General features: G+C 35.2%; 1 protein-coding gene across 2 annotated transcripts in view; it reads left to right on the forward strand.

Annotated features, from left to right (window-relative positions):
- Positions 1-3,722, forward strand: part of TFCP2L1 (transcription factor CP2 like 1) — a 38,171-nt gene extending 34,449 nt beyond the window's left edge. For both annotated transcript variants that reach the window (XM_087920437.1, XM_026708082.2), the window contains one exon: positions 480-3,722. In XM_087920437.1, coding sequence (XP_087776563.1) covers positions 480-517 — 38 coding nt within the window. In that variant the 3' untranslated portion in view covers positions 518-3,722. The remainder of the gene's footprint in view (positions 1-479) is intronic.
- The last annotated feature ends 5,781 nt before the right edge of the window (positions 3,723-9,503 follow it).

Below are 9,503 nucleotides of genomic sequence, written 5' to 3' on the forward strand. Positions count from 1 at the left end.
AGCTGCTTCTCCAAGTAGGTCAAGAGGTCCTCCTGGCAATTGTTAGAATATTTTGAATGGGAATTTGACAAAAGTAGCCAAATCAGTAAAAAGGCTGCATATCATTGTGTAGGTGTTCTGAGAAGGAAACTGCAGAAGTGAATTAGACTTATCTTTCTTCCTTTGATTATTATTTTTTATGACTGATATTCTGAGTGAGAGAAAGGATAGGTCATCTTCTACCTACCTGTATGTAGTTTGCCTCCCACTGAAAAAGTTTATATTTTCTAGCAAAAAAAAAAAAAAATCCCATACTTTAACACTGATATGCCTTTCTAATACATTCAAAATGCTTTTTCAGAATGGCATTTTTACAGCCTCCTGTTGTACAACTGAAATCCGAGCAAAGTACAGACCATAGAATTGGATATATTTTTAGGACTGAAAACATAAATATTTCAATGAATTCCTGACAGGTTTTTTTCACCCTTATCTTACAGCTGAAAGTAACGATGGCTACCATATCATTCTGAAATGACCCACTTCTCTGTATATTTGGACTTGGATCGGCTGCACAATACGGCATCTTATTCACTCTCCTGCAACTCAGTCTGTAAAGATAGAAAATCCACTGGATTAAAAAAACAAAAACACCTCTTATTTACTAAATGTCCTAACAAGAAGATTAAAGTGTGTAGTTTTTGGAGACTTGAGGATCACATAATGCCTTCGCTTTGTTACTGATCCAGTTATAGTTTGATTCAAGTGCCTTGTTAAGGAAGTCTTGAAATGAGCAGATGGAATAAGCTGATACAATAAACCGTCAGGTTTTGGAATTCATCTTGGATGTGAATTTGAAATTAACTGGGCTTATTCTACTGTCTCCTCTCTTTCCAGATGGTTAGAGGAAGTTAATTGCAGGCTTTTATAACTGATTTGTACTGCTTTTCCCCTTAAAGCAGTATTTTTTTAATACTGCTTTGGCAATTTGAAGATGTATAGTGTTCATCTGACAGAATTCTCCATACCATCAAATTGCCAAAGTTGATAAACACTATTTCAGACAAAGAAACTATCTTCTAAGCTCATCATGAGAAAAAGCTTCTGCACTCTGTTCATATTAATAATGTTTTTTTTTTACTTGTTTCCTGATCTTTTATACCTCCAGTTTCCATTTTTAAACTTTTAATTCATTTCTTTTGTAAGGGCTTCAGACTTTAAACTAAAACCAGGACAAATAGGGTCAGATCTTACTTGCAGTTGAATGATGCCCCTTGTTACATAATTGCTTTCTTTCGGGTTTACTGCATAAATGAAAAGGGGCTGACTCTTGAGTGGGGAAATGGGAGATTGCAAGTTTGGCTTTCCCACCATTACAACTAAGAGAACTGCAACACCCTCATGGAACTGGGTGAGATTTGACTTTGAAAGACAATAAAAATGGTTGCATGTGTACAAAGCCTGCTGTTAAACAAAAACCTAGCCACACTCAAGGCTGGACACTAAGCTTTACTTTTAAGACAGTGATATGTTCAAGAATAATGTAATTTTTCTGCAAATAAAGTAAAATGGCTCAATTTACTGCATAGGTAGAAAGCTACAAGTATAATCAGGAATATCTGGCTTTTGTGCCTTTGACTTATAACATGTGAAAAAACTCTTATTTCTGTGGTTATTCCATAGCTCTGGTGGTAATTCCATGCCTTCATCTCAAAGCTTTAAAGAGAGTGTTTGTTGGATTTGCCACTTCTGTTTTTTCATGCTTTCTAATCTGGAACTGTAACCTATGTACATGCTTTGTATGTGGAATGTACATGCTTTGAATGTTAAAGTTCCTTCCATAAGTAGTGTGGACTTTCACATCTCTAGCTTTTAGAGTGGAGAGAAACAGATCTTATATTGCTCCCACTTCTCTTAGATATTGCACAGAGTGGCACAGAAATCACACGAAACTCAATATATGTTTTATATGCATTTAAGACAGACCCTTATACTCTTGAATGGGGCAGGTGTGCAGAAGTAGCTTCTGTATAAAATTGCTGGTTGGATTAGAAACATACATAAAGAAAGCTAATGTACATCGATCTCCTATATGATTGTATGATAGGCCCTGGATTGGGAATGTGCACACAAAGGTAGAAAACAATGGTTGAGATGGCAGATTATATGCAGCTGCATCATGCAACATTTGATTGATATCTTTTGAGTAAGTGCTCATGACCAGAATCCATATATGTAGAGATAACTTCTTAGACTAGAAGCTTGATTTTTATGGTGCAGTGGTTAGAATACAATACTGCAGGCTACTTCTGCTGGCTGCCAGCTGCCTGCAATTTGGCAGTTTGAATCTCAGCAGGCTCAAGTTTGACTCAGCCTTCCAAGGTGGGTAAAATTATTATTGGGGGCAATATGCTGATTCTGTAAACCACTTAGAGAGGACCGTAAAGCACTGTGAAGCAGTGTATAAGTCTAAGTGCTATTGCTATATTTTTTTTTGCCTTCATCGAGCTCTTGAACTAAAGCAAAATATTGAATATTCCACAAATAGTTCTGATAGAAACATATCATAGTACAATACAATTTTGGTTCAAAATTACCTTAAGCACATTCCAGTGTGTTGCATTTTACAGAAGTATAGATTCTGCGCTCTCAGTAATTGTCTTTTTTACCTCCTGAAATGAACAGCATTTCATAGCAGATTATATCTAATTCCCCTCCAAAGTAATGGAGAAAGTTGTTATTTCAGATTAAAAAGTGTAAACCATTTGAGTCAGTAGCACAATGTTTTTCTGCCTTAAGTGCTGCATGTTAATTCTTATAATCCAATACGGAAGCTAGTTGAGGTTTATAAAATAGTGCTGATCCTTGACTGCTTCAAAATACTTCTAGAATAGACAGGGCCAGTCTTTCTGAGCTGATGACATATTTGGAAGATTGAGAGCACTTCATCAAATGAACATGCTGGGACTCCCATTTGCTAATAAATACCTGTTTTGATCAGTATGCCCAGTTCTGTGTGGTCTGCATGCACTTTACTGTGGAAGTAAGAAATTGCTGGAAATGGTTAAACAGCATGCCAACTTTCCACTTAAAATTTAAATCTGTAAACAAATTTGAGGATGGCAGCAACCATATTAGGATTTTGAGAAATTACTTAAAGAAATTGCATTATCTTGCTGTATCTACAGCTATGAAAACTTACTTGTTTGTTTTCTCTTATATTGACCCTGACATTTGAGAGAAAATTTGGGGGTAATGAAAATATTTGGTAACGAAAAGGATATTAGTGGCCACAATACCTTTTAACAGTGCTAGTCTCTCAGGAAAAGCTGCTTTAAATCAATGCCTGACTTTTAAAAATGTATGCGTGAATGTTTGCGCTTATGCCTTTTGTTTTATCCCTATATTTGTCTTATTGTGAAGCCTGGTTGATTTTAATCTCACTAAATGTTTGATATCTTCAGATGATTGGATTAGGTATTTGTGTCTTTCAGACGGGGTATGGGAGTTTTCTTGTTTTTACTGTGTAACACATGGACAATTTTAATTGCAATTTAAATGAAGGGAGAATGGAGGCTCAGAATAAGACTTCTGAGTGAAAGTGACAGAATGTTTGTTTATAGATTTTTTAAAAATACATATTTTGCACTGCCCATTCTATTGTTGTATAGAAAAAAAATATTTGCTGTCATTCAACTTTGTGCTCCAGTAAAACTATAAATAAACCTGTTTGTAAAAAACAATTCTGGGTTTGAAGTATATGTATTTTCTATTTCAGGTGTGTTTTATGATTTTAATTTCTTCTGCTTAATTTCATTTCATTCAGTGTCTTGAGACTGACTTTTTGCCACTTAAATATTACTTTCACAGTCAAGACTTTAGAGAAAAAAATTACAAATAGAGTTCTACTGACAATCCTGCTGACGTGGCTTAATTTGTTGTCTTCCCAGATTCTGTTACTATGAAACAATGGAAGAAAAATGTAAAAACAGCAAAGCAAACTGAAATTATTTTATGTGATCCTGAATTAAAGAACAGTGGAGCAGCACTCATGATTTTTAGTAAAATTGATAGTATAATCTACTGTGAACAGAAGACATTGATATCCAGCATATTGTACTTGACCTAGTATTACAGGGAGAGTAACTAAACTGAGGAAATTGGAGAGTGGATCTGACATTATTCAGACTCCATGCAGTTTTCTTGGCAAGATTTTTCAGAAGTGGTTTACCATTACCTCCTTCCTAGGGCTGAGAGAAAGTAACTAGCCCAAGGTCATCCAACTGACTTCGTTCCTAAGGCAGGACTAAAATTCACGGTTTCCTGGTTTCTAGCCTGGTGTCTTAAGCACTACACAACAAACTAGCTGTCAATGATTATATGCCTCCCTTAATATTTTTCCAAGAAGTAAGGGCAATGCTCTTAAGATTTATGAGATATTAGGAAAATGTTCCTTCCCTGCATCTCTTGAAATTGTGATCCAGCAACTACCAGTGAATTGAGATGCCTTGAGTCTCCCCTATTAAATTGTTTTGTCATTTACAAATTGTGAATTTCCCCATTTCTGAAATTCTTCTTCTATAATTAGGAACCTATTTTCAGTGGAAGCCATGGGCATGATTCTCATGAAGCTACGGTAGTTGCTAAGAATAGTGTGTATGTGATATGAAGATGCATGAGAAAGTTCAATTGTTGGATGTCAAGATCCAATATTGAGCAATGTTTGGATGGGCTGTGATGTGTTGTTCTCTTATCTGAGCACTCTAAAGGGAGAGAACCAACTCCTGAGACAATTACATTAAGAAAAATATATGTATAATGTATTTTCTTACTCTAATAAAAAAGAATATCCCCTAATTGTTAATAGTCTCACTGTGTATTGAATATTGGGTAGAAATGGCTCCCATACTTTCTTTCTTTTTTATGAACAAGTTTTATTGATTTTTGAAGACAAACAAAACATAAAACATAAAAGTATAAAACCTCCTTTCTAAGAATTACTTATAAATTTTAACAAGGCAAATAAAGCATTATTTTTTAAAACATAGTTCCCCATTATCACATTTCCATTTACACATATATATCTTTTCCAAATTTCTCATTATTTCTCCCTTCACTTTTGTTCAATTATATTTCTTTCTATCAAAGTTTTAGTAATTCTCAATCGGTCATAAGCACACAAAATACATAACATAAAACAAGACATAAAAAAAACCTCCTTAGTTGTCATTTATACATATCTTTTCCCAATTTCTCTCCCTTTAATTTCATTTCTCCAAGGTTTTATTAGTTCGCAATCAAACATAACTAATCAAAACACAAAACATAAAACATAAAACTTCTTTTGAAAAGTGGTTTAGCCCCGGGTTACATCTTTTTTAACAGACCTAAATCAAATTCATGCTCACCTTATATACCATTCATATCTTATTAACTATTTTATATTTTCTATATAACTTCTCCCATCTTTTCACTCTCTTAATTATTTTATTTATTTCATCTTATTTCAAAATCATTATGCTTATATCTTTTGTCCGTTCTTTTCCAATCATCTATTTATCTCTTCTCTTTAACAAAAAATGTCCCCTGTAATCACTTTTAAAGTATGATGCCTTCCCCTAAAGTAAAACTTAAAATAATACATAATTTCCATCCTGATTCTGCATAATACATTCTACATATTAGATCTTAAAATAAAAGAATAATAAACTTATAGTATAGTTAAATGTATAATTTCCATTCTAATTCTAATTCTGATTAGTACATTATTTTAGAATAAGAAAATAAAATACTAAGTTTATAATAACATTAAGACAATAACGAATTAAACTATAACTAAGCATTAATCATTTTACACATTCTCCTTAATATTTTATTAAATATTGAAATCTATCATTATTAAACATTAATATTTTATTAAATATTCCAATAAACTATTTCAAATGCAAATACTATAATACTATCTTATGCACTCTTGCAGAATCTTTCTTTAATTATACACTATCCATTATCCTTCATCTCTAAAAAAAATTTGCTTTTTGAGATCTTTTTCTAGCCCATGGCTTTTTTTTTCTTTTTCCCTCCCTTTCTTCTCCAATCTGGTCTTTTTGCCCCCCCTCCCAGCCTCCCCCTTTTTAACTTCCCCTCTCTGTTGTAATTCTCTTTTCAATTGCTTTCTAACATTGTACCTTCTTTTCACCCTATTTTTCTTTTTCTTGGTTGTTTTGTTAAATCTTAAATTCTCATTTTTCCTTCCTCTCTTCCCATTTTCTTTCTTAATCGAACTTTTTAGTCCATTAAAGATGGCTTCTTCCTCCTCCTCCTCCTCCTCTTCTTCTTCTTCTTCTTCTCCTTCTCCTTCTCCTTCTCCTTCTCCTTCTTCAAGTATTTGCTGGTACGTAGAAACCGCCATTTCTAAAAAGTGGAAGGCAGCTCCCAAGGAATCCTTGCCATTTTGCTGTCTTTCTTTTAATTTTTCATATTCCATTTTTAGTTCATCGACAGATGGTGCCATTGTAAATTTTTAAAAACAACCCAGATGTTTTCAATCTTAAAGTAGTTTCCAAATGTCAAAGTTATCAAACAATCCAAACAAACAAAAATTATTTCCTCTTCTTCTCTTTACAATTTTTCCTCCAGGGGCAAAATCCCAAATGTATTTTAAAAGCCGTATTACAGTTGATTGATGGTCTTATAATCTTCAAGGCATCTCCTCCAACAAAGTTTTAAAGATTTATTCTTTTTTAGTCCTCTCCTTCCCACTTGTAACAAAGAGCTTATTTTTATCTTTAAAAAGCAGGTTTTTTCTGTGCTCCATTGCTTTCTCCGTAAGGAAGAGGAGTGAACTTTCCTTCAGCACTTTCGCCGTTGTAACAAATTCTTTTGGGAACAAATGTATCAATCCAAAAGTCAGGTTTCCAGGGTGTTTTGAAAGTAACTTAATGTCCTGGTTTAGCCAAGAAAATTTCTCCTTCTGGCTCTTCCTCCTGCACAATCTTCCGGTTGCAAGGCTTCGGCGGCGGCAGGAATCCGCTTCTCTGTGGGTCCCTGCTGCACTCGCTGCTGAGGTACCCCCGATCCAACTGGATTTGGGGGTTGTCACTGCCCTGAAGGGGCAGCGGAAGACAGAGGAGATCCGGGCAGGGGTCTGGGGATATCGCACCCCCTTTCCCCAGCCAGCTAGACTCCTTTTTCCTGAGGTGGTGGAGCAGCTGTAAGTAATGGCAGCCACAAAGAAATCTTCAACCAGATAAGAAATGGCTCCCATAGTTTCTGAAACCAAGTGTTTTGCTGAAAAATTAATACTTCCCCTCTTTCTATTTTTAGTAAGATGTAGCAGGTAAGTTTGATGTCCATGTTTGTAGATTGCAGAACTACTAGAAACCAGAAACTGGCTGAATTACCACTAGTTGTTGGAATTACTACTAATACTAGTACTTCTCTTCCTCCCTTAATTTTTTAAAATATGTTTAATATAATTAATTATAACAATTTGGTCAACATTTTATGTTAATCAGCTTGTAAGCTTTGCAGGAAGTAAAATGTCTTAAAAGAAAACTGATTTTCTGCTTCTTCATAAAACAACAAAGCTTTTAATGTTTTTAAAAAAGCAAAAGTAATTGCTGGCATGGTGTAATGGGGCTTATCAAAGGATACAAAACAGCAACTTTCCAAAGAAATTGAGAACTTGTTAATTGTTTTTCAACATTTGAGCAAAGATATTTCAATACTACATAATGTTGGCATGTAAAATGTCAATGTATCTTATCAAGAAGGTTTATATTATGTTGTCGACCACTTAAACCATGTTTGCAGTCATTGTTTTGTATCAGTGGCTGAGCTCATTGCATTTAAGATTATCCATTTTCCCCTCCTGCTGTCTAGGCAAGTCCAGCATTCTCCATTTTGACAAGGCATTTTACAATACATTTGCTCTCGCTATATGGATGCTATTACCCAAGTCACCCTACTCCTGGTTTACCTAGGAATTCCTGTTAAATACAGTGGGGCTTATTTGGAAGAGAAGAGGGAAATCACAGCTGTATTTTTCTGTGGACATGTGTAACTAACTTCTTTGGACTTCAATGTGAAGAGAAAATTACCAGCTGAACAACAATGCAAAGAATTAAATCACAACTCTGTGTCAGGGTTCCAAGTAATACACTAATAGCAAACAGAACTCAGAGGCAGGATGATTCCTCAAACAACAGTTTTATTTGGTATATCATATTGGCACAGATTGGTGAAAACCGACTCTGAATGTTCCTATGGTTTTCACCTAATTAAAAGTAAAAGTTTTCCCCCTTCCCCAAACAATCAGTCACACAGTCCAATCAATGTATCATCCTGTTGCCTGGTAACGTCACTTGTCCTCTCTCCAACCATCTGTAGGAATGTCCTTGGTTCCCAGGAGAAAGTATTTTGTTTTGGCTACAAACCCCAACTATGTCTATTCCCCCCTCACTATCCCTCATTTCCAGTGTGGCAACACTGAAGCCTCAAAATGACCTTGCTCAGGTCAGCTTCAGGGTTGACACTGCTTCCCATACCTTCTCCTCTTCCTGCCCTCTGCGGTATAACAACCTATAGAGAGGCAGGTGTTTTGTTTATAAAAATGCTTTTGAAAATATTGAGGTGTATCAGAAATTTGGGAAGATTCTTTAATGGGAGAAAAACTTGATAGCAAGGATAGCTTATCTACTACTACTGCTCTTTTAATCTCGTCTCCAATGATCACAAGAAAAGATTTGATGTTTTTGAGGTCTTGTCATCAACCATTCAATTCAAATGATCACTTCAAAAGTAATCTTGATTGATATTTAATAAGTATTAATTAATAGCAAGAGCACTTAGACTTATATACCACTTCACAGTGCTTTACAGCCCTCTCTAAGCGATTTAAGAGTCAGCATATTGCCCCCAACAATCTGGGTCCTCATTTTACTGGCCTCAGAAGGATGGAAGGCCAAATCGACCTTGAACCAGTCACGATCGAACTGCTAACTGCTGGCAGTAGTCAGTCAGTAGAAATAGCTTGCAGTACTATATTCTAACCACTGTACCACCACAGCCCATGCACTAAAATAACTATAAATGATATTAGACTCCACTTCTTAATTGGTATTAGGCATGTTCCCACATGTAAAACTTTTTAAAAAAATTATGTTCAATTCTTGGAGGCTGCCTATAAAAGTCCCTATGGTTTTCTTGGCAAGATTTTTCAGAAATGGTTTATTATTGCCTCTTTCCTAGGAGGGAGAGAAAGTTACAGTCTCACGGTTTCTAGTCTGATGCCTTAAAATGACCAAACTGGCTTTCTCACACAAACTACTGTCTTATAAAAAGATACTAATTCATACCTTTCCCTTTCCTCTCTTCCTTCAAGCAGAAAGGAAGGAAGGAAGGAAGGAAGGAAGGAAGGAAGGAAGGAAGGAAGGAAGGAAGGAAGGAAGGAAGGAAGGAAGGAAGAAGGCTAAGAAAAAGAAAAGAAGGATTATCTTCCTTAGACATTACAAAACAGGTTA

This window comes from Pseudonaja textilis, chromosome 1 (genome assembly GCF_049901715.1).
Source record: "Pseudonaja textilis isolate UNSWEBS1 chromosome 1, rPseTex1.2, whole genome shotgun sequence".
Classification (NCBI taxonomy): Eukaryota; Metazoa; Chordata; class Lepidosauria; order Squamata; family Elapidae; genus Pseudonaja; species Pseudonaja textilis.